The sequence below is a fragment of the Crinia signifera genome, chromosome 5 (assembly GCF_055691185.1).
Source record: "Crinia signifera chromosome 5, ASM5569118v1, whole genome shotgun sequence".
Taxonomy (NCBI): Eukaryota; Metazoa; Chordata; class Amphibia; order Anura; family Myobatrachidae; genus Crinia; species Crinia signifera.
Window position 1 is genome coordinate 157,021,402 of NC_139221.1, and position 26,895 is coordinate 157,048,296.

At 45.1% G+C, this 26,895-nt stretch overlaps 1 protein-coding gene across 1 annotated transcript in view; it reads right to left on the reverse strand.

Annotated features, from left to right (window-relative positions):
• The window catches only part of SLC12A7 (solute carrier family 12 member 7), a 267,868-nt gene extending 254,067 nt beyond the window's left edge, over positions 1 to 13,801 (reverse strand). The window contains exon 1 of the mRNA XM_083188158.1: positions 13,440 to 13,801. Within this exon, the coding sequence (XP_083044284.1) occupies positions 13,440 to 13,641 (202 nt within the window). The 5' untranslated portion in view covers positions 13,642 to 13,801. The remainder of the gene's footprint in view (positions 1 to 13,439) is intronic.
• Positions 13,802 to 26,895: the final 13,094 nt, after the last annotated feature.

Consider the following 26,895-nt stretch of genomic DNA (forward strand, 5'->3'; position numbering starts at 1 on the left):
CATGTTGGGAGGGATCCGTGTGAAGAGAAGGCTACAGGCTTCTATAGGGCATTAATTGTAGGTCCACATTCTTCTGCTTCATAAAGCAGCACCATCGTCCTTTTAAAACAACCAAAAAACATTTTTCACTGCCATCCGTGTAGAACTTAGGTTGTGGGTGTAACCCTGCCTGAGCCAATGTAGCAAAGGGTATGCTGCATCCCCAGGTATGTGGACTGTGATCTCCACCCTGTCTACAAACAAAGATTTCTATAAAAATGTTTGAGAATTTCACTATTAACACAGAGGAGGCATACATGTACAATTATTGTGGTCATGAAGATGAGCAAAATGTCACGTTTAAACCACTGCAGAATATTTGTATTAGCAAATACTACCTCGGTCTATCAAAGGAGAAAAAAACTATTGACATTATATTTTTATCCTCTCTAGGGAAAAGCCATCCACCCCGCTTGTCCTCAGCAATCTCGTACAGCTGAAAGTTAGCACTCTGGCATCATATGCCTGTCCAGGCCATCCTATGAAGATATCTGTAAAACTAAAGAAAATAAACTACAAAAAAATTAGATTGCATTTTTATAGCTAAAGACAAACCTAATAAATGTAAAATGGTTGATATAAAGCTATCAGTAAAGATGTACTTGGCAGTATTGGTGGTCTACAACAGCCTGAAGTATAATAGAATGCCAATCCTTCCAGTTATAGTCATCTGTAGGGCTGTCATGGGGAGCAATGATGGGGATGTGGGTCCCATCTATAGCACCAGCACACTGCGGATAACCATGCCTCAGGAAGCCTTGGATGGTGTCATCTAGGTGCTGTCCTTCCGGCAAGCAGATGAACTGCTGGTACAGGATATTCACAAAAGCCTGTGTCACCTGATAGATCTTGCATACCATGCCAATCCCAATTCCAAACAAACAGGAGAGTGTGCAGTACTCTCCACGGGTAGCATACCACCAAAGGGCAATAGGCAGCTGGTAGTTGATAGTCTTCTTCATCAGGACTGGTGCCAGTAGATCCAATATGTACTAGAAGGTAGCATGTGACATCCTGAAGTGGGCCAGCCTCTGCTCCTCCTGAAAAGCTGCCACGGTCTGCATGAAAGAATCTCTGTGGCACTGTTCTCAGACCCAGATCCTGCAATCTCGCATGGTAGTCAGTCTCAAAATGGAAGTGACAATAGATGATATTGGTGCACAAATATTGGTGTAGCACAATCCAGCACAAATATTGGTGTAGAAATCTAGACCTCTCAGCCAACAATTATGCTGAGTGCCCTCATCCAAGTCTGCAGTAGGTAGCACAGTGTAAGAAGCTGCTTCACGCTCTCTATAGCTAAAAAGAACAGCATAAACTGAAACACAGCTACTCCACCTTCCATCATTGCTGCAATGTTGGTAGCAGACCCCACCCCTCCCTTTCCTATGTGACCTCATCTTCATCAGCCCTAGAAGGCCATTTTTAGTGACATCAACATGTAAAAGCAGGGCTGACCCGTGTTGAGTGTAAAAGGCACTGACCATGTTGAGTGTAAAAGTGCAGTGTGAATGGGGTCTGAGGTAGGGTTCGACCCGGGAAATTCCCATGTTCAAAATCAAGTGTAGGACCAGGGATTGTGGTGTAAAAGTGGTATTAGAATGCGTGGCCCATAAAAGGACAGTAACATCAACATTTGATGAAGCCATACAACAGATACTGTACCTCTATAAGACTCATAAGGTGGGAATGAAATGACATTTACAAACAAGTTTCTCATTAGCATGTGGGTCTAACGTAGCATCTTACTTATTTACCATTACAATATCTTATTACTATTAATAAGTACAGATGGCTAAACAATTGTGCACAATATAAAAGGTGAATTCTAAATTTAGAGCATAAGCAATCTCACACTCTCTCCTTGGCATACAATAAAGTACAACAGCTGCTGCTTTGTAACAATGACACGTGGAAAACATGAAGTTTATCTAGTATATTTCTCACTTGAAAATCCTTCTCTAAATACATATACAATTTACCAGAAACAATACAAATTACAAAGCAGTTGTGCCATTATTTTTTCAGGATACCAACAACTCAATCTCAGATTTTTAAAACATGGAATTTGTTCTTTGAATCTCAAAAAATAAAATTACTCTACAAATGTAATAAGAGACCCAATGCATTCATGGAACCAAAAGTCCATGCGTTGATTAAACACCTTTCCTACACGAGACCAGTGCATAGATGTCTCCTTCATGGATATATATCCCTGAAGGCCAGGCGGTTAGGCCTTGGGAGGTGATAACACACATTTGAGACATTTTGCAGGAGTGTAGGCTTGTGAATCATCATCAGTTCTTCATCCTGCTCACAATACAAGAAAATGAGGTAATGTCTAGGACATTCCAAAAGGGTAAGCAAGCATTGGTCAGACTTGGGGATGGAAAAGCCAAAAAGGAAGTTCTGTCTAGAATTTGTTTGTAGTTTCTTTTCCCCAGCACACTAAAAGTATCAGCTATAATATTTGAACACTACATGATAATAGAAATTCGTATGTTGCATATATAGTATCTGATATGAATAAGGTACCAGGCCATGGCAAGACATCGCTGATATTGATGGTCCCTAATGCTACATGATAATAGATAGACAGCTTGAAGCAAATGCTTTGAAAGCTAGTCTGCTACCTTGTTATAGCCTCTGTGCTTGTGCATGTGTGAAAGAGAAAGAGATGTAGTTTAACTCGCTGCCAACAGATGGCAGTGTTTCGGAGGCACACAATCAGACACTAGACATATATATAGATGAGTGAGAGCCAACTCACCTGAAAATGCCATGAAACGATGGGCATTCGCATGGTCACATCCCCTGGCCCACCACCCCATGTCCCCCCCCCCCCCGCATACTGTTGTATGTGAACACACGGCTCTATTCACCATGGCCGCTTGCACACAAGGCATGCACATGCGCAGAAATACGCATGCACATGCGCAGAAGAAAAACACTGCGCTCCCGTGCGAATTCGCATGGGAGCGCATCAACCAGAATAAGATCCATGGTCTGATTTGTCCTGATTCCGAAGGATTGGCCTGATAAATCGGACCAAATCTCATGTGTTTGACATCCCATATGACTCGATGCGCGGCCCTGGGCGCATCGGTTTGGAGTTGGGAGGTTGGAAGGGCTGCACATAAGATTTGAGAAATATTATGTGCAGCATGGAGCTGGGCTGGGGGAGCGCAGTGAGGTGGCGAACGGGGGATGTCGCCAGCCAGGAGGGGATGCAGAGAGGCGGGCAGGGGCAGCGTGCGCACTTAAAAAAGAACAAAAAACAAATGAGAGAGAGCTCTCAGCCAATCACTGGCTTCCCATTCATTTTTATGGGTGTTGTTTTTTTTTGCAGCTTGGCTCCCGGCTCCTGACTCCCCCTGCCCGACTCTCCGCGAACCCCGCCCAGCTCCAAGCTCCCTCCGCCTGCAGATCCCCACGATTTATCACATGCAGAACTTAGCACATAAAGTGACAAATCATGTGTGACCTCTCCCGGGGAGCTGCAGGGGAAATCAGGTCGGACAAGTCGCCTACTGTACTGGGGCCTTTACTGCATACAGTAGATTGAAAATGTAATAAGCTTTACTTTAACTATTGCATATACTGTAACTACAGTATGTATATTTGTGTTATTTTGTAATGTTGAAACCCTTTAAAAAATATTTATTTGCTTAAAATAATGAATTGCTTGTTTTTCTTACAAGGAATAATTTCAATATGAATGGGCAGCACAGTTTGTATATTTGTATATGAGTTTGTATATTCTCCCCATGCTTGCGTGGGTTTACTCCGGTTACTTTGGTTTCCTCCCACAATCCAAAAATATACTGGTAGGTGAAGTGGCTTCCAACAAAAATTCACAGAAGAGTGAATGTGTATGCGTGTATCTGTGGTAAGGAATATAGATTGTAAGCTCCACTGGGGCAGCATCTGATGGGAATGTTCAAATATTCACTGTAAAGTGCTGCGGAATATGTGTGCACTATATAAGAAGCTGTTAATAAATAAATAATAAATATAATAATAAACAGAAATGGGTACTTGTTTAGTTTCACTGCGGCAGTTACATACTTAGCGTAGCGTCCCTTTCAGAATCGGCCTCGTGGTCCCAGCAGCTTAGTCAGTCAGAGGTAGCGTTGTGTGTTCCGTGCGACCAGCTAGTCAGCGCAGGCAATTCTACTCAGCTTAGTACAGGCGCCAGTTACGTACTTAGCGTAGCGTCCCTCCACACGACCAGCTAGTCAGCGGCTGCTGTTTCTGCCAGGAATTACTTTTTCTAATTTTCTTGTGTCTTTTTTATTCGTATTATTCATTGTATTGTCATTTTATAATTTTTCCTTGATTCTTCTTCTTAATCTGAACTAAAATCCAGTTACCAGTTAACACATGCCATCGTCATTACTGTCTCAGGTGTATGATATGACAGGTGTGAATGTGTTCCTTAAACACTCCCAATATCCATGCCAGCCCGAAGCGTGGCGAGCGCAGCATGCCCCATGATGGGACGCGGAACACATGTGAAGTAATCCGAGGCCGCTCGCCACGTTTGGGGCTCGGTGGCTCGCTGTGCTCCCCACACTTTATAAAATCAACTCCACGCCGATGTGGATAGTGGGTGTATGAAAAGGTCATTAGGACGCGTACCACATCCCCTCGCGGGGCTCGCCACGCTTCGGGCTGGCGTGGATAGTGGACAGGTTTACTAGTCTTTTTGACATTTTTTTGGTCTGTGTATTTTTTGGAATAATGCTGCACCCCTATACCCGACTAAAATTTAGACGCTCTAGCGTCTAAATTTAGATGCACCCTTGTTAGCGGTTTGCGGGGCATCTAAATTTAGACGCTAGAGTGTCTAAATTTTAGACACGCCCTTTTGTTAGCGGTTTACCGGCGCTATACTTATACGCTATAGCGTCTACATTTTACTCGCACCCTTTAGATGCCCCCTTTGTTGGCGGTTTGCTGGGCTGTCTATTTTAGACACCCCCTTTGTTAGCGGTGTGCCGGGCAGTCTATTTCTCTGTGGAACTACAAGTGCCCCAATGACCTGTCAGCGCTGGACTGCCACGGAGTCACTACGCTGACAAGGTAGGCGGAGTCACTACGCTGACAACGTAGTTCAAGCTGGAGGCGCCGTGAAACTACACAAGTGCGCCCGTTTGTTAGCGCTGTGTCGGGCTGTCTATTTGTCTGTGGAACTATAAGTGCCACAATGACCTGTCAGCGCTGGGCTGCTGCAGAGTCACTGTGAAACTACACAAGTAAGGCAGGCTACGCTGATAAGGTAGCTTACTATACGCTGATAACGTAGCTTACTATACGCTGATAACGTAGCTTAGAGAAGTAAGGCCGCCGTGAAACTAAACAAGTACCCAGAAATGTTATCTGGATCTATAAATTATGACCACTATCATTATTTTAAACAGCCAGACTCTTAGGGTTTTGTTTTGCCTTATACCCCTTTTCCACCCAGGATTTTGCTTGCAAACCTATTCCCACTGGCGCCCCAACTCGGCATAAAGCCGGGCAGGTGATGTCATTGGGAGGCAGGTCCGGGGTAGCAGCTCTGTACTGCAGTGAACGGGACAACCCGGGTTACCCGTTTCCATTGCCTCTGCTCCTGGGTATAAACCCAGGTAACTAACCGGGTTGAAGTCCCAGGTCAGACGACCTCATGCATCTACCCAGGTTATTTTTGCTACAGAAAAAGGGGTAAAACTCTGGATTAACACTTTGGTTGTGAATGTTTAAATATTCTCTGTAAAGTGCTGCGGAACATGTGTGCGCTATATATGAAACTGTTAATAAATAAATTATAGTGACTTGACCAGTTAAAGCTTAGCATATAGAATATACATTAAGTGAACATGATTGTCACTAGAGTTTCTACTTTACAATAAGTAACTGGTTTTTATCAGCAACAACCATAATAATTGACTATGCTCAGCAAAGGGAACATAAGAGAACACATGACAAAATACACAAAGTGTAAAACAAAAGAATGTGCTGGACATGGATGAGTCATGATACAAGGGCCCTTATTCTGATTGACGCGGACTTTACCGCATACTTTCGGATCGCGTGTTTACGGCGTCTGCGCATGCGTGGAGAACGCAACGCGCATGTGCCACGCCTTGACTCGGTACCAGTTCGGCCAGATCCCGTCCAGAACTGTTCACCGCTATCATTCGGGAAATAGGGGCGTATTATGGGCGTCATGCGGAATGACACATGGGTGTAGTTTCAAAGTGGGCAAAACGGGGAGGAAACATGGGCGGACACGGGGGAGTACACTTATGTTGGGGGGCGTGCATTCGGAAACCACTCCGAATGCACGCGATCAAAAAGGGCAGAAATGTGCGGTGTCCACAAGTGTACTATTGCTTTGCGGACACCACTCGTTCATGCGCTAGGCGAACGTACGCCTAATGACTACAACCATTAACACCTGAACCCAATAGAATCTACTCCTTTACTCATTACTCACTAATAGGACGCTTGTCAGTGCTTTAATACAAACCATTGCACTTCAATTGCTGTAAGGGTTAATGTGTGCAATGCATGTGTTAGGCATGCTTGTAAGGATATATTGGAATCTAATTGATTCCAATTCCAAATAAGCAGTTTTTTATGAGGATAGGTAATTGAATAAGTGGGTCATGTGATGTATAGCAGAAGATACTTCATAGTGGGTTGTTTGGCGTAAATACTCCGCTTACGTGCGGTAGCACCGCTTGGCTCCCGTTCGGATGCGGTATTCCCGAGCATACTCTGTAATACTCTGTAATACCGTGCCGAATCGGAGTGTTTCTCCCGCACACGCATGCTTTGTATGTCGTCCGTAAACACGCCCTGTTCTTAAAGAGTGAGTCCGTCCGAATGCGGAGGACACGTGGGCGTTTCTACGGACGATGGCCGCACGCGGCAAAACACCGTGGCGTGCGGACCGCACCGTAAGAATGCGGGAATATCCGCACCGATCAGAATAAGGGCCAAGGTGAGCAGGTTTACATGGTTAGCGTAGAAGAAATCAGAAAAAAAAGGTCTTATTAGCCTCAGATGGGCATTTTGACATGCTTTTTCCTGCAATATTCGGAGTACCGGGTTTTTGAAGATGCCATTCCTAAACACAAATGTTTACCTTGAATTATTGAGCTTTCCTACTATTCAATCTGATCAATAAGATCTGTTCTCCCCATTTTCCTTAGTGATAGAGAGGCGTGTACCAAGTATAATAAGTGGTTTGAACCACAATTCCCATTATCTGCTGGCCACACATCAGACCAACTTTCCTCCAACCATCCAACTAGTTGCTTGGATGGAATAAAAATATGGTACTGGATGGGAGCAATTGACAATCAGAAATGTGTTCACAAACCCAGGAAAATGGACAAAAACATTCAGTCAAATTGTTTAAATCAAACAGGTTCAACTACATTAACGAGCGACAGTTTTTGTCCTTTTCCAGATTGTGGGAGCAAATTTCTGAAGTAAATATTACATTTTCTCCAATCCAGTTCCATATTTTTATTCTATCCAAGCAACTAGTTGGATGGTTGGAGGAAAGTTGGTCTGATGTGTGGCCAGCATAAGAAAGTGTGCCTGTCTGTTTGTCCTATATTCACGGTCAGAGGCCCTTATTCTGATCGGTGCGGAAATTCCCGCATGCGGACGGACCGCCGATGTTGATCGTCTGCGCATGTGCAGAGGTCACTCTGCGCATGTGCAGGCGATTTCGCCGCACGGATTCTTTATACGCCGCACAGGGGGCGTAGAGGGGCGTGAGGGGCTACTTAGCCTCATTACCCTATGCATACGCCCCCCGTTTCATGGGCGTTCCCATGCAAACGCGGGGCGTATGCATGGTAATGAGGCCGTGACGCGTGTGTACGGGGCGGGCATCTGACATCGCCGGATGTCAGCTGCCCGCCTCTATACATGATTTCACACGGACAAGTGTCCGTGTGGTCTTGTGTTGCGGGACCTGGTGGAGCGTGCGGCCCTGCATTCGATGTTCGGCGACCATCGAATGCAGGGGCTGCTCCCACCATGGAGGAGGCGTATCCCCGTCCAATTTCATGCGGATCGCCACATATCCGCATACGGACGGCAGGTGGCGATCCGTATGGAAGGCGGGGATTCGCCTGCACGGTTGCGGCCGCATATTCTGATCGGGCCGCACCGATCAGAATAAGGGCCAGAGTTTTGAGTCTACCTCCACCAAATTCGGCATGTGGTGTAGTTTAACCAAGATTAAGTTTTGGGCTCGTTTTTAACTTTGTCAGGACCACACACTGTCACATTATGGCAGAAAACCTGGGGTGTGTTGATTAACAACTTACCATTCAATACATTCAGATTGGGGCAGACAGCATAATCACTCTGCAATCTGTGATCAAGCAAAGCTTATGCTCCCCATACTGTAACACCAGCGGCGGCTCGTACCTTATTGGGGGAGGGGGGCTGCCTCTGGCCGCAGTGGGGGTGCCGCGATTCAGGCACCCCCCTGTCGCCACCGCTGCCTCCTCTCCCATCACGGTCCTGGCGCCTGTGCTGGGATGAGTGACAAGCACCGGGACTGGTGCATGCGCAGCACACATGTGTACCACACATGCAGCCAACTTCTATGGGCTGCTTGGGCAACAGCCCATAGAAGCAACTTTGGTCCCGGCACCTGTACAATGTAAGTTACAGGCACGGGACAGCGTGTGCGCAGAACCTATATAGGTACTGCGCATGCGCATCTGCCGTTTTTGCATGGCAGCCCGCACAAAGGCGTCCCGGAGGGAGAGAACACCTCCCAATGGGACTGTCTTTGAGACTGGCAGGTCGGACTTCCAATAGGAAGTCACTGCCAGTCACAGTGAAGCCAGTGCAGTCTCACAGACTGCATTTGGCTTCACTACACTGGCGGATTTTACCTGGGGGGGCTGCAGCTCTGCAGCCCATAGGTAAAAACCACCACTGCTGTACACTAGACCAATTTTCCGCCAACCATCCAACAAGTTGTTTGGATGGATTAAAAATCTGCTACTGGATGGGAGTGAATGTCATTTTTAATTTAGTAATTTGCTACCAAAATCTGGAAACGGACAATTACTGTGATTTAGGCATGGTTCTGTAGTTGTTTGTTTTAAACAATTTAATGGATGTTTCTGTCCATTTTCCTGGGTTTAAGTAAATTGCTGATTGTTATTTGCTCTCGTCCAGTATGAGATTTTCAGTCCAGCCAACCAACTAGTTGGATAGTTGGATGAAAGTTGGTCTAGTGTATGGTCAGCATTAGCATTTAGAGATTACAAACTAGGGGCCATATTCAGTATATCAAAAAAAAAAATTTGTTTTTTTACTTTGCTAACAAAGTTGAATCAGGCCCTAGGGGAAAATCCATGTGGAGTGGTCCAGCCCTAGTTGCTTGATTATTAAAAAAATATATATATTTATGTGGAATGACTCCTGTAAGTTAGTAGTCAGAAACCACCATTGCTTTATTTTATTTACCTTCAGGTGGCGGACATTTTTGTATCATGACCTTAGACATTTTTCATTGTTGATGACACAACAATATGAAACAGGGTAGACACATGAAGAACAAGGCAACTACAGTTTAATGCTAAATAAAAATTCAAAATCATGCACTTGAATCTCAAAAACCCAAAGGTTAAATATAGTATTAAAGGTACTATAATGGTAACTATTTAAAGTGAGCTTAAAAGGCTATGGGACTAATTCACAACTGATCGCATTGGAGATCAGTCATGCAGTTTTCCGATGGTCAGGAAACTGCTCACACGCAGGTTCCATCCTCCACATGTGCAGGATGAGTCCTGCGTTCACATTGTCATTTTGCCAACACCTCTATCTGACTGACAGGCATAGTGGAGTGACCATAATTTCAAGAAATGGGCGCATGTTTCTCCAATTTACTAGGAGTGGCCAAACCAAGGACTATGCCACGTTGTGCAGTTTCCTTGGCCTCACAAGTCACCCTGTGACAGGCAGCCTGAGTAAGGTCAGACATACCTGCGATCATTTGCTTTTTCAACGTTGTTTCAGAGAATGCAACTTGTTGGTGCCTGCCTAAAGGGTGCATCTGGCTACTGATGACAGTGGATTCATCTGTCACCAGTAGCCAGTTTATTTGGGATATCTTGAGTAATTGTATCAAAGGTAATGATGGCAACTACTGGTTCTGGAAAAACATCATCAGCTAAACACTGGTATGGACAAAAATGTAAACTGAGTGGCAGAGAGGATGATTGTGGCCAAGAATAAGAAGACAAACTCTACAAAAGAGACTGCTGAGCTGATTTCCCATGTTCCACACCTCGTGTCTACAAGAACAGTGAGGAGGGAACTTCACAAGTACAATATTCATGTGCAAGCTGCAGTTTCCAGAGCATTGGTAAACCCTCCGAATTCTAAGACGCAAAGAGAGTGGTATAGCACTTGGAAATCATGGACTGATGAGCAATGGAAGACTGGCAACCTATCAATCAAACACTGAGAGACAAAATCGATTAATACATTTGTGTGCCGGGATTATCTTCGGAGCCCAGTGATCAGGTAAACTTCACCCCACGCCACACCGCACTCACGAATTTCCACCGATGTGCATGGCTGAAATTAGTTCGCAGCCGTGCACATGAGGGGAAAACCATTCAGAATCACTCACCATCAAATGGTTTTCCCCTCTATTCGCAGTGGCGAGTAAGCCAGGATTTACTCAGCGTTGCGATGGCCGTGGGGAGAAGGAGGCCGCAGCTGACGTCAGCATCCCTACCTCCCAATGACCAGGGAACACCTGCATTTTCGGGGGCATTCCCAGAAAACAATGGATTACCAGATGTCACATCAGTAGGGTTAAGTTCAGGCTGCGGTGGCGGAGGGGAAGGGAGGTTAGAGTCAGACTGCTAGAAGGAAGGGTTAGAGCGGGGACAGGGGGAAGGTAAGTATACCCCATGTACTTCAGCTCCATACTGCCGGCTCTGTTCTTTTTGCAATACATTTTGTTGCTATATATGGTAGTGATAACCTAACTAGACAGAACATGTAACTAATTATGCTATCTATGAAGGCAGCACACCAAACCAGTAATGTTATCCATGAAGTGATAGGCAGAGCACCTTTCTATTACTATGACTCGATAGGCAGTACAATCAATAATATTATCCATGAAGTGATCGGCAGCGTACCTTACTAATACCATTATTTGATAAGTAGCACACATAATTAAAAATGTTAGCAATGAAGTGATAGGCAGCGTTTGTAACTAAAAATGTTATCCATAAAGGTAACATAACTAAAAATATTGTCCATAAAGCATTTGGTGGCCCACCTAATACACGGTGCAATGCGCGGTACTTATGTATTATCTGGACTCCCATGTTAAATGCACCCATTTTTTCATACCCCTACTATCCAACTACGCATGGAGTTGATTTTATATAGTGTGGCGAACGCAGCGAGCCACCGTGCCCGAAGCGTGGCGAGCGCAGCGAGCCCCGCGAGGGGACGCGGTCTCATAAGAAAAACGGGAGTCCAGATATTACATAAGTACCCAATGCGCACTGTGCGTTTTAAACTAGATTTCATTGCATGTGATGTGCAATGAAATGTGATGTGCTAAAGCACCATTCATTCTGAACTAGATTAAATCTAGTTCAAAAAGTACAGGCAGCACATAAAATGGCAGGTATTCAATGCTGTGGGCGAGCGGGCGACAGCGAGCAGAGCTTCCTGCTCGCGGTCACCACTCACCCTGTCAGTATTCAACGCAGCCCCCTCATACGCCAATTTCCCCTCGCTCTGTTTTTTGAGCGAGGGGGAATTAGCGTATGCGGCTCCAGAAGCAGCGAGATTCGCGGCTAAATACAGCGAGTTTTCTGCATTAGCCGCGGGTCTCGCTGTTTTGGGGAATTATCGCCGTCCTGTGATGGCGAGGATTTCCCCAGAACGTTGAATAGAGCGAGCGGCCGGCACGGGGGTTAAACAGCGAGGATCGCTGGTTTTCTGCAATCCTCGCTGTTTAACCCCCTCGCCGGCCGCATTGAATACCTGCCTTTTGTGCTGTGTGATGGGATATGCGCGGGATCCACCATTAAGTGCATTTTTGTTCTACAACGTTTATCCATATTTATTTCAAATATAATAAAAATGTATTCAATGACCTAAAAACGAAAAAAAATACATAAACAAATGAAAACAATATGAAACTAAGGTATGTTGTATGAACTTTGACATATACTAGATACATCCCTGAACATGAGTTGACAAATAATTTTGTAAATTGCGATTTCCACTCTGGAAATACAGTAATAAAATAGAACAAAGCCTGGCATCCTATATTATGTATTATGTGCAACAAGTATGACATAGCTAGTTGCTTACTGAACTTCTATAATACATTTTATCTCACAGAAACCGCCAGAAAAAAAAAAAAAAACAGAAGTCTCCAAGAGATAATATATCCCTCCATTAGACCTGTGAGTAACCTCCAACACACAATAGTGTTATGTGCTTTGTTTGTTGTTGTTAAGAGAAACGTTGAAACACATTTGTCAAGAACTCTTAGCACTGAAGAGTATTGAATGTTATAATTTTGCATTTCACTGACATAAAATATTCAATAGACACAAGTCACTTTCTACAATAAGGGATAGTGAAGAGGATAAATGATTATTATTATTATTATTATTAATAATAATAATTTTATATTTCACTTTTTTCCTAAAGGACTTAAATTCGCTTTACAGGCAACTTAAGTACATTGATTTGGTATTACTGACAATATTAAGCTGCTGTGGAGTGTATTAAAACACAATATACACAAAAACCACAACAACAGCCTACAAACACATCATGGATGAAACTTCAAATAACAATGCCATTTATAAAGGAACGCTATCAGTATTGTCCCCAAATAATGGGTGCCTATGATTAACGATTTATGGTCAGTATATGCTAACAACAGGATATGTTGTCATTGGACGCCCCACACCTCTCCACTCACAATGACTTGGAAGCCTGTCATCTGTAATCTCCTCATCAGGCTATTAATAATGAGGCTGCTACAAGTTTGTTCTACTAGACGGCTAAATAAGGGAATTATATGCCTGATAGTAACATGCAGACTTCAGATCAGCCACAAAACTTTACCAGGTTTATAGCCACCTATAGTAACAGACAGCTATATAGTAAATTATACTGTAGGTTATACAGCCACATACATCACATACTAGAGCACAAGTCCCCAGAACCGGCTCCTGATTCATTCCATGCTGGGAGCAGTGCGAGTCCGAGACTACACGTTCCATGCACAGTTGCTTTCCAGCAGCAATCTATAAATACTTCTGTGTCATATAATTATTTCCCAAGTGATAAGATAATGATGCTGTACTCGCCATATTTGTTGGGCTCCCTGGAATAGTCCAAGATGGGTACACTTGTAGTAGAATCATCCCACGTCTCAGCCTCGGGCAGTGAGACATCCGCCTGGGTCTCGGGGTCTTCTGTAGCGCCGCACAGTTGCTCAGTCTCCTCTGCTCTCTCCCCCGCTTCCCCGGAGGCAGAGGGAGCCGGGGTAACCACAAAGCGAATAGACATGGAGGTGGATTACAGCAGGAGAGCCGCAGAGTACAATGCCACTGTCTGGAAGCAGACTTAAGTGTGCAGATGGTGAGATATAATAACCTCCTGGGGAGAAACAATTTACTCCCAGAGCGCTTCCAATCTTAACCACCTTCCTCCCTGATAAGAAACTACAGTAGCTCTATCCAGGCACCATGTGCAATTCTATAGGGCGGTCTGCCTGAGGACTCCTCCTTGTGGGACAATATAATAAGCTTTGCACGATTACTTCTTTGGTTTTCAGGTTCATTTTAATTAAATCTACATGTGGCGTGACAGCAAATACATGAACATATGTATGTGTAAATAAGAGCAAACACCAAGATAGGGAATACTCCTGTTTTGAGATAATATCTTGAAAAAATCAATTATTAAGCCCCATACACTCTAGACAATTTTTTAATAGACTTCAACATTATCAGAAAGGAAATCATTCACTGTGTAAGCCCAATTTTGTTCACTCGAAACCGAGGGTCGTCTACCGCAGTTTCCTCAAATTATCTTGCTAGTTACTGCAGAATGGCCGCCACACACATGTGACAGCAGACTATGCATGCGCAGTAGCATTGCAGAGGCATAAAACAAGTGAAGTAGCCTCTAATGCAACATGGAAGCAGTGGTTAATAGGGGATGCGAAAAAGGGTGACCGGTGTACCAGGTGGTTGCGGATTATTAGACAGTGTCTAGATCAGGGCTGGGCAATTGCGGCCCTCCAGATGTTGATGAACTACACATCCCATGATGCTTTGCATTAGTTTTGCTATGTGGCCATGCTGAAACTGATGCAAGGCATGCTGGTATGTGTAGTTCATCAACATCTGGAGGGCCGCAATTGCCCAGCCCTGGTCTAGATAGTCAACAGGTCTACCCCAAAAGGTTGACATGCAATAGGTCGATAGGGTCAAGAGGTTGACATGAAATAGATAGACATGCAATAGGTCAACAGGGTCAAAGTGTCGACTTGAAAAGGTAGACACGTGAAAAGATTGGTGGGTGTTTACTTAATGATTTTCCTCTGCCCTCCCTCCACAGACACATACCATAAAGTATGTGCCAAGTGTTCTACGTCTACCCCCCCTCTCTCACCTGCTGCTGCTTTCTGAAACCGCTTCTCCTTGTTGGTGCCCGTGGATGACCCCCCCATGCTGCACTTACTTACAAGAGGTTTTTCACAGATTCAGAGTCCTGTATCCATTGAAAGGTGGCTCCTCTAAATCTGAATGAGGTCTGCCTGTTTTATCTGTAATTTTCCGATCATAAGCCACAGGACCCGGGAGCGCCCTCGCTGCCAGCCACGTGCCCCATGTGGATATCTGCATGTAGATGTAGGAGCCAGGATTGCAGCATGCTGGCATATCTCCCAATTTATTAAAGTCAGCAAACAGGACTCTTGCATGGGGCCCTACCGCTTGCCCCCCAAATGGGAAGTGGCCTCACAGTAATGCCGCAATCGTAATCCACGCCCCGTTCATTGTCACTATGGGGGCATTGCCAGTGCTCTGTGTATTTCAGGTGAGTTGCCAGTCCTAACCCCTCAAGAATCATTCTACACTACTTTCTGTTCCACCATAGAAGACAGAGAGCAGATGCCTCACTTTCCTGCTGTCAAACAGCAGTCTGCTTTTTATTCAGGAGAGAAGGACACCTGCAGCCTAGAAATACAACCACCATCTTGGGTGCTTGTGGTAATTCTCCCTTCACTGAGCAACGTCTACGCCTGTTTCACTGATGCCCCTTTCAGACCGCACAAAAAAAAAACGGTATTTTGCCGATTTTTAACCGTTTTGAAACGGTAATCTGTGCGGTCTGAAAGGTGCAAAGTGATTTTACCGTTTCCAAAAAAAGTTTTTGGGAAACGGTAAAAAAGCAGGGTCCTACCCGTTTCAGACCCGTTTTTTTTGGTGTCAAAACGGATCTGAAACAGGATTCCTCCCCCCCTCCCCCCTGGGCAGCGCAGGGAGGGGAATACTCGCACTGGGGGCAGGGGGTCCCTACAGTGTATGTTATATCAGTGGCGGGGTCCCTGCAGCTACTAGTTCCCATACAGTTCAGGGACCCCGCCACTGATATAACATACACTGTAGGGACCCCCTGCGCTGCGCTGCCCAGGTAGGATCCGTGCTGGAGGACCCCCGGGCAGCCTCTCTCCCCCCTCGCTGCCCCCCCCCCCCATCATGTCCATACCTCCAGCTTCGCCGGACAGAGATGGAGTGCTCCTGTCCTGCGGTGAGTGCTTCGGGGGAGCCCTGCTCCCAAGCTCACATTCAGTCTTGGGGGGGGCGAGGGGGGAGAGAGGCTGCCCGCGGGTCCTACTGCAAAACTGATTAATTTATTGGGGGTTGGGGGGGCGCGCGCGCGAGGATGCCCAGGTGTCCTATGTAAAAATTGATGCCCGGGGGATGCCCAGCCTCCCCCCCCCCCCCCAATAAATTAATCAGCTTTGCGGGAGGACCTGCGGGTAGCCTCTCCCCCCCCCCCTCCCGCTGCAGGACGTTGCTGCTCAGTACACAGCGCTGCAGGACGTTGCTGATCTTAGTAAGTGCTAGGAGAGTTGCTTTACTTGTGTGAGCTGGCCATTCCGTGTACAGTGTCTGCGTGTTCCCCTTGTGACTGTCCACTCCCTGCAAACATTTGCTCTCCCAGGCTGACATGGGTGCATTGTGTACGGGGATCTGTGCTAGTCATTACACTTGTGTACAAGCAGCGGTGTAGCTAGGTGTCATGGTGCCCGGAGCAAGGGTATATTTTGCGCCCCCCCCCCGGTAATGAATTGGGGGCGTGGCTAACATGTGTTGGCATGTTACATTTGAAAAGAAAAAAACATAAAAACCACTGTAACGGAATCTGCTTCCCTATATAAGACACTGTATAACGGAATCTGCTGCGCTATATAAGACACTGTAACGGAATCTGCTGCGCTATATAAGACACTGTATAACGGAATCTGCTGCGCTATATAAGACACTGTAACAGAATCTGCTGCGCTATATAAGACGCTGTAACGGAATCTGCTGCGCTATATAAGACACTGTAACGGAATCTAATGCGCTATATAAGACGCTGTAACGGAATCTGCTGCGCTATATAAGACACTGTAACAGAATCTGCTGCGCTATATAAGACACTGTAACGGAATCTGCTGCGCTATATAAGACACTGTAACGGAATCTGCTGCGCTATATAAGACACTGTAACGGAATCTGCTGCGCTATAGAAGACACTGTAACGGTATCTGCTGTGCTATATAAGACACTGTAACGGAAACTGCTGCGCTATATAAGACACTGTAACGGAATCTGCTGCGCTATATAAGACGCTGTAACGGAATCTGCTGCGCTATATAAGACACTGTAACGGAATCTGCCACGCTATATAAGACACTGTAACGGAATCTGCTGCGCTATATAAGACACTGTAACGGAATCTGCTGCGCTATATAAGACACTGTAACGGAATCTGCTGCGCTATAGAAGACACTGTAACGGTATCTGCTGCGCTATATAAGACACTGTAACGGAAACTGCTGCGCTATATAAGACACTGTAACGGAATCTGCTGCGCTATAAAAGACGCTGTAACGGAATCTGCTGCGCTATATAAGACACTGTAACGGAATCTGCCGCGCTATATAAGACACTGTAACGGAATCTGCTGCGATATATAAGACGCTGTAACGGAAACTGCTGCGCTATATAAGACGCTGTAACGGAATCTGCTGCGCTATATAAGACGCTGTAACGGAATCTGCTGCGCTATATAAGACGCTGTAACGGAATCTGCTGCGCTATATAAGACGCTGTAACGGAATCTGCTGCGCTATATAAGACGCTGTAACGGAATCTGCTGCGCTATATAAGACGCTGTAACGGAATCTGCTGCGCTATATAAGACACTGTAACGGAAACTGCTGCGCTATATAAGACACTGTAACGGAAACTGCTGCGCTATATAAGACACTGTAACGGAATCTGCTGCGCTATATAAGATGCTGTAAATAAATAAATATATATACACATAAAGATATATACAGCACAGCAGGGTGGCAGCAGAGAGATTCACTCTCCCGACCCCACCACCCCCCTGGGCCCCACCAATCCCAAAACCCCAAGTTTATAACATCAACAATTAGCTGTATTAAAAAAAAAATCCACCTTCACCTTAAGGATAAATGATCCAGCGGGTCCAGGGCAGCAGCAGAATACCTTCTCCTCCTCCAGGCTACAGCCAGCGCTTGGGATGGCTGATGACGCTGCTGTAGCCAGGGAGGAGGATAGCATGGGCAGGTGACCCTGGAGTTCTGCCGGAATCTGCTGTGCTGCCCGGAAGCCGTCACGAGCAGCAGCAGCTTAGATGAGGGAGTTAGACGCCCGGCCTCACCGTCCGTGATGTTTGGACCGAGGCGCCGGGCAGGGCAGCCGGCAGCGCACGCTGCCCGCTGCCCGTTAGTACTAATTTATGTCTAGTCTAGTTCGATTGCGGAGGGGAGGGGGGGGCGGGCCGGCGGCGCCATTCTGCCAATCGCCGCCCGGAGCGTGAGCTCCAGTGGCTCCGCCCTCCCTACGCCTCTGTGTACAAGTAATGTGGAGCTACTATACATGAGTTCTTCTGTAATGTACCTTGCATTGTACACCATAACATTTCCTAGGATGCATAGTTTGGGGTAGGTGGGATGTCAGGTCGCGGCCCGGAGCCTGGACCGGCCACAGTGGGAGCAGGACTGAGCCGTTTTCACTATCGCTTTCACACCGCAAACCTGCTTTAGACCAGGTATTTAGATGCGGTGTGAAAGGGGGTAAACTTCCTCTGACCCATTTTTAAAAACGTTTTAAATACCTGGTCTAAAGCAGGTTTTGCGGTCTGAAAGCAGCATGAGGTTGTTCTACTCTTTGCCCTTTTTTTTCTGAAATATATTTTATTAGAGTGCTGGAAATGTAAATACATCATGTAAAACATTTGTACAAAATTAAGTAAATTCAGTGTGTTTTACTGTACATAAAACTAGGGTGGCCAATCCTCGGCTTGGGATCGGTGCTGTCTGGGATGATTGAAATCCTGGACATTTGGACATTTTGGGGCCATATTTCCAGATTAGACTGCGCATGCGCAGTCTAATGCCGGGCAGCATCAGTGCACCTGCTCAGACACTGTCCCGCTGTTCCCGACCCTGGCGTATATCCCTGCGCAAATACAACAAGATGGGATTTCCAAGTCCTTGGCGCAACACTTGAATCAAGTAAGTCTGGAGATCTTTTTTCCAGGAATTTTTCTTATTTTTCAAGGGTATTCTCAATAGTACATGAAAGAAGAGGGGAATCACTGATTAGAAGAGTCTCTACCCCAAATTTATGGGAACAATAGTGAAGAGGATATAAGTGTAGGCGTACCCCTACTCACGGTAAGTAAGATGTTGTAAAGGCCCGTAGCGGTTTCTTTGTGATTCTTCTTTATTTTCTCTGTCGAGGTTTATTTTTGTTTGTTCTCCGTTCAAAACGTGGAAGTGAAAATAAAAAGGAGGGATTAGTGGATGGTTCTTTTAATATGATAAACACCCCGTGTGAATTCTGATGTGACAAAGGTGTGGCTATCGTACCTTACTCACCCCAAGATAGAGTAAGATACACATATAAAGGTATCTTTATAGGAGAATAAACCAATGGCTACAACAGAAGACGGATATGCGTACCGCACTCACGTAAGTAGGTGCGGGGTATGTACCCGTAGCGTTTTCTTTATTCGAAGTTCTGTTGCTCCGTGAAAGGCGGTGTTTCTCCCGAATGGATAATTGGGAGTAGATATGAAAAGGGAAAGGATTAGTAAAAGGATCAATAGGTGAATCTTTATCATGTGATGAGCACCCTGTGCAGATACTGAAGTGGGCAATGTGTGGCTATCGTACCTTACTCACCCCAAGACAGAGCAAGATACACATATAAAGGTTTCTTTGAGGGAATTCTTAACCAATGGTTATAATAGAAGACGGATATGCGTACCGCACTCACGTAAGTTGGTGCGGGGTATATACCCGTAGCGTTTTCTTTGTGTGGATTATGTTGATCCGTGAGACGCGATATTTTCTCCCGAATGGATAATTGGGAGTAAAAATATGAAAAGGGGAAGGGTCAGTAAATAAATCAATAGATAAATCTTATCATGTGATAAACACCCTGTGCAATTTCAGATATGGGCGGTATGTGACTGTCGTACCTTACTCACCCCAAGACAGAGTAAGATACACATATAGAGGTTTCTTTGTGAAGAATTTATTGACCAATGGCTACAATAGAAAACGAATATGCGTACCGCACTCACGTAAGTTGGTGCGGGGTATGTACCCGTAGCGTTTTCTTTATGTAGAATTCGTGACTCACAATGGAGTGTGTAGGTAAATACCAAGAAGAAGGTTCTTTTTATAGAAGGGGATACAGCTTCACCACGTGATGTATATAGGTATATGACAGTATGTATCCAGAGATAGACTGATCAGAAATTTGCGTACCCAAACTTACAATAATGTAAGTTTTTTCACCACCTATAATGGTTTCTTTTATCCTCAGGATGGAAAACAATCGGTGGGGATGTTTTTCTCTCCCAAAGATGACCAAAAATTTGTTTAAAAATTGTAAGTCCTTTATTCCATAATAAAAAAATAAAAAATACAAAAATCCTCCATCCCAACAATGGTCGGATTGTACAAGAGTCCAAAAAAGTGTCCACAAGTATTCACAAGATATCCAGCATGATAATAGAAAAATACAAAAAAATAATAAAAATAAAAATAAAAAATAAAAATACCGATAAAAATACAAAGATTAAAAATACATACGGAATGGAAAGTATGATGGCTGCTCACTCTCCTCAGAACAGTTCTGAGGAGAGTGAGCAGCCATCATACTTTCCATTCCGTATGTATTTTTAATCTTTGTATTTTTATCGGTATTTTTATTTTTTATTTTTATTTTTATTATTTTTTTGTATTTTTCTATTATCATGCTGGATATCTTGTGAATACTTGTGGACACTTTTTTGGACTCTTGTACAATCCGACCATTGTTGGGATGGAGGATTTTTGTATTTTTTATTTTTTTATTATGGAATAAAGGACTTACAATTTTTAAACAAATTTTTGGTCATCTTTGGGAGAGAAAAACATCCCCACCGATTGTTTTCCATCCTGAGGATAAAAGAAACCATTATAGGTGGTGAAAAAACTTACATTATTGTAAGTTTGGGTACGCAAATTTCTGATCAGTCTATCTCTGGGTACATACTGTCATATACCTATATACATCACGTGGTGAAGCTGTATCCCCTTCTATAAAAAGAACCTTCTTCTTGGTATTTACCTACACACTCCATTGTGAGTCACGAATTCTACATAAAGAAAACGCTACGGGTACATACCCCGCACCAACTTACGTGAGTGCGGTACGCATATTCGTTTTCTATTGTAGCCATTGGTCAATAAATTCTTCACAAAGAAACCTCTATATGTGTATCTTACTCTGTCTTGGGGTGAGTAAGGTACGACAGTCACATACCGCCCATATCTGAAATTGCACAGGGTGTTTATCACATGATAAGATTTATCTATTGATTTATTTACTGACCCTTCCCCTTTTCATATTTTTACTCCCAATTATCCATTCGGGAGAAAATATCGCGTCTCACGGATCAACATAATCCACACAAAGAAAACGCTACGGGTATATACCCCGCACCAACTTACGTGAGTGCGGTACGCATATCCGTCTTCTATTATAACCATTGGTTAAGAATTCCCTCAAAGAAACCTTTATATGTGTATCTTGCTCTGTCTTGGGGTGAGTAAGGTACGATAGCCACACATTGCCCACTTCAGTATCTGCACAGGGTGCTCATCACATGATAAAGATTCACCTATTGATCCTTTTACTAATCCTTTCCCTTTTCATATCTACTCCCAATTATCCATTCGGGAGAAACACCGCCTTTCACGGAGCAACAGAACTTCGAATAAAGAAAACGCTACGGGTACATACCCCGCACCTACTTACGTGAGTGCGGTACGCATATCCGTCTTCTGTTGTAGCCATTGGTTTATTCTCCTATAAAGATACCTTTATATGTGTATCTTACTCTATCTTGGGGTGAGTAAGGTACGATAGCCACACCTTTGTCACATCAGAATTCACACGGGGTGTTTATCATATTATAAGAACCATCCACTAATCCCTCCTTTTTATTTTCACTTCCACGTTTTGAACGGAGAACAAACAAAAATAAACCTCGACAGAGAAAATAAAGAAGAATCACAAAGAAACCGCTACGGGCCTTTACAACATCTTACTTACCGTGAGTAGGGGTACGCCTACACTTATATCCTCTTCACTATTGTTCCCATAAATTTGGGGTAGAGACTCTTCTAATCAGTGATTCCCCTCTTCTTTCATGTACTATTGAGAATACCCTTGAAAAATAAGAAAAATTCCTGGAAAAAAGATCTCCAGACTTACTTGATTCAAGTGTTGCGCCAAGGACTTGGAAATCCCATCTTGTTGTATTTGTGGTAATTTATGGTTATAGGGTGATAACCAGGGAAAGTACATCTCACAGGCAGCAGCGCGCCATCACAGGTCATATCCTAAACTCCATTTTTTGTATTATATCCCTGCGCAGCATGACAGTCAGAGGTCACGCTGTGCAGGCCGCACCGTCGCATCCCCCCTCCCGATAGCACCTCCAGGTTGCACCGCCTGCACGCTCTGCTGCCTCACACCTGGGCACCCAGAACCAGGCACCCACACACCACTGCTGTCTGCGGCCGTCCACCTATGAAAGTAAATGTGCGGGGCATCTTGTGTGGGGGATGGGCATGTTTTTTTTTATTAGGATGCCAATTCCGGGATCCCGGGAATCCTGGGATTGAGCATTTTTCAGTCCCGGTCACCGGGACCAATAAAAGTTTGGTTGACAATAAAATGGTCTAGCAGTATTTAAAACATGTGGAAGCACATATTATTATAAGACATGTAAGCAGTGGCGAAACTACCATGGGTGCAGGGGATGCAGCTGCTATGGGGCCCGGCGGCTGGGGGGGCCCATGGACAGCAAGCACTCCCCTGACTTTTCCTGCGCTGGCGCTGAGCGGGGGGAAACCCAGCAGGGAACAGCACTTGCCGGCGGCTCCTGTCTATACCCCCCTCCCCCCCCAGCGCATGTGAGGGGGAGAAGCAGCTGCCTGCCTGTGCCTCCTGTGCGCTGACTCCAGCTCTCTGCCCACCCAGCGCATGTGAGCGGGAGGTCTGGCGGGGGAATTGCCTTCGCCTCCTGTCACTGCCCACCCAGCGCATGTGAACAGGAGAGACCAGCGGGGAGCAGCACTTGTCAGCGCCTCCAGCATCCCCCCCCCAGCGCAGCGCATGTGAGGAGGAGACCAAGCAAGGAGTAGAGGCTGTCTGCGCCTTCTGTGTCTCCACCCACCCACCACGGGTGAGCGAGAGAGAGAGACCAAGCGTGGGGAAACAGCACTTGCCGGGTTCTCCCCCCCCCTCCTCCAGCGGGAGATCCATGTCTGCACCCTGGTGTATGAGTGTCAATCCCAACGAGGCCTGGATCCATTCTATGAAGGTGAATACATGCTTGGTGAGTAGTGATGTCCTGTCCCTGCTGTCCTGTGCTTGTTCCTAATGTCCCCTCCTATCTCTATTGTCCTGTGCTATCCATTGTCATCCCTATTGTCATGTACTGTCCCTATTTTTCTGTCCCTATTGTCCTGAGCTTTTGTCCAGTGTCCCATCCTGTCTCTATTGTCCTGCCCCTTTTGCCCTGCTTTTGCTTATACCTAGACCTCCACCCCCACCCCCACCGTCCTCATTTGGGTGAAGTGCTGGGGGGCCCTTTAAAATTTTGCTATGGGGCCCACAAAAACACCAGTTTTCTAGGGTTAGCCACAAATATTAAGTATCACGCGAATGTATGTAGGAGGGACCGCAGCAGGGATCTCCAGTCCCTGCTGCAATCCCTCCTGCACCGCCGCTGGCCTTATCCCCCATAGGTTTCTATGGGGGATGCAAAGCACCCCAATGCATCAACATAGGGCAGCAGCGATTTGCATCCCTGTGCTACCACCATACTGAAATGATGGTAGCCCATTGTAGCCTATGGGCTACATACCGTACTGCCGCCGGGGGTCAGCGCTAACCACACATGCGCAGACCCCCTGGAGCCCGGCTCAGCACATTGCAGGAACGGGCTCCTTTCAGAACCCTGTCCCTGCACGCAGGGGATCATACTTTCCAGTGATATGGGCGTTAATATTCCGTAAATGCGATCCTTCATAAATGGGCCTTATGTTGAGAATAACCATTTAGGGAGATATCTGTTCACAGAAGTTTGGACCAAATTATAAATGAGGAGCACTGGTTGAAAGTAATTCAAGATTGTACCATGTGGTCACACGTACCACTGTTCCCAATGTATAGACGGCGATAAGGATTTAATTTAGGAAAGCCATGTTTTGAATAATTTTTTAGCATGCTTGTCTTTATTAAGGGACATCTCAAGTCAGTCTGTTTGAAATAAATGAGAAATTCTAGGCATTTGCAGTGTATTAGATGAGATCCATTGGGACAGTATGGTCTTATGCACTTTTTTTTTCCAAAAACGTTTTATTGAAATGGTCACAGATTACAATATATTGTCTTAAGTCAAGGCGACAAATCACTCCTTGTTGGACAAAAGTACACCTCGCAGGGTGACCAAATTTTTAATTTTTCCAAGAAAATACATACATACAGAAACATACAGAGAAAAACATGGAAACATATAGAACCGTAAGCAGTGTGTAGTACAGTCACATGGTGGCTTTGTTTCAAGTGCCACAAATTTTTATTTTGTCAGTCTTAGTTTAGGCCATATTTAGATGTATTTTCTGGCCTTTAATTCGAGTGCTCCACTAATATATCACATTTGGTTCTAAACCATCAGTCTAATTAAATGAATAAAACTAAACAAACTGGACAAGACAAAGGGAAGATACGGGGAAGGGTAGGTAATGAGATAGCTATGTCAAGATTCTAACAGAAAGTCTAGTGATGATGTTACACTTTGCATGAGGGTTTCAAACAACCCCTCCTCAACTGTTGTGTCTGGATGAGTTGTTCATGTGGGACCCAGCTGACGTATTAAATACCATGAAGTGTTTTCATACAGGCTCAGAATTTGTGTTTGTGTGGTACTAGGCAGGGTCTCGATATAGGGCCCCCATTTTTTTATAAAACCTCATGACGCCAGTCTCAACATCGGGTATTGTGGCCTGTCTTTCCATGTACAAGGTATTTAAGATTGTGTTTTTCGTTTCTAGTATGGAGGGTGCTGATTTTTTAATCCAGTATTTCATAATTAGCCTCTTTGCTATGCCCAATATTACCGTTATAACTGGCAGCAAAGCTTTTTTCCTACCTCCCCAATCCCAATCTCTCATTACCAGTAGCAAGCAGGCTGTGGGGTTTTTTACTTCTTTTAATTGAAAGGTACCGTTTATGAATGCAATCAGCCTATTCCAATACGTGGCTATCCTGCCGCACTGCCAAAGATTGTGGAAAAAGGTGGCTCGCCTCTGACCACATTTAACGCAGGAGTCTGGCTCCCCAGGTAGCATATGGGTCCTCTGTATTGGGGCCACGTATGCCCTATGCATTACTTTCCAATGTACCTCCTGGAGGGATGCTGAATGGAGATGTTTCATGGTCTGTTGGCAGTGTTTCAGGACCTCCCTATACTCTGGGATCGAAGGTATCTCTGATTTCCAGGCCATCAATGTTCTATTCCATTTCTTTTCTCCAGCCGTGACCCCTGCCTCTATATAATAGTACCTCAGTCTATAAGTCCCAGTGTGAGCCAGCGTCACAATGGTGGTGATTGGGTCAGTCTCTGCCCCTTCCGGACCAGCCGGGGGGAGGGACTGAATCATATGCCTTGTTTGCAGAAACATGTAGAAATGGCTTTGTGGTAATTTATATTTTTCTCTCAGGTCCGCGAAAGACATGAGATTTCCTCCCGGATCGTATACATCCCTGATTGCCACCAAGCCAGCCCTTCTCCAAACCAAGAACTGGGAGTTATCCAATCCAGGGGTAAACCTGGGATTGCCCCATAATGTGATAAAGCGGGAGACCTGGGGGGATCTTCACAGTGTTTTATTTGTGTATAACCATGCTTTGTGTGTATCTTTAAATAAAATATTATCCAGTATATCTTGCCTGATCATTTTCCTAGGTGTATGCATTAGTGCTGTTGGTGAGTATGGGGCGAACAGTGCTTCCTCGATAGCGCTATTAGTAAATATTGAATGCAGCCAGAACCAATCCGTTATATATCTGAAGCAAACTGCCCTGCTGAATGTTGCAGGGTCTGGGATATTGAGCCCTCCCTCAGATCTGGGAAGCTGTAGTTTTGCGTAAGCAACTTTCGTTTTTTTGCCGGCCCATAAGAATTTAGAAAAGACTGTTTTGACAATGGAGCAGTCCTGTCTGGAGAGAGACAACGGTATCATTTGGAGTAGATATGCTAGTTTAGGGAACGCAATGCTTTTAATGACCGCTGCCCGTCCCATCGTTGAGAGGGGGAGGTTGGTCCATCTATGAAGGAGTGCAGAAATCTCCGCTATCACAGGACGGAAGTTAACCGAATAGATCTTGGATACAAAGTGGGGTATATGTATGCCTAGATATTTCATTGTATGCCTTACTATGGAGAACTGGGCCAGTGGGGAGCCTATGATGGGCGAATTTTTTGGGCCTGAGAGAATCATCAGTTCAGATTTGTTATAGTTGACTTTAAATCCGGAGAATGAACCAAACTGCTCTATCAGGGATACTATCTCGGGGATGGCTTCCTTCGGGTTTGATACGAAAACCAACATGTCGTCAGCGAAGAGGGCCAATTTGGCCTCCTCCCCTCCAACTTTGATTCCGGTATACGTAGGGGATGCTCTAAGGGCTATGGCTAAAGGCTCCAGGGCCAGGGCAAATAGTAATGGGGATAGCGGGCATCCCAGCCGGGTACCTCGTTTTGTATAAAATGGTTGCGAGAGGAATCCATTATTGAGAATTTGCGTGGCCGGGTCTGTGTATAGGATCTTAAGCAGAGCAATAAATTGGGGGGGGGGGGGCTCCAAACCTGTGAAGTGTTTCGAATACATGGTCCCATGTAATTAGGTCAAAAGCTTTCTCCGCATCCAGGGAGAGTACC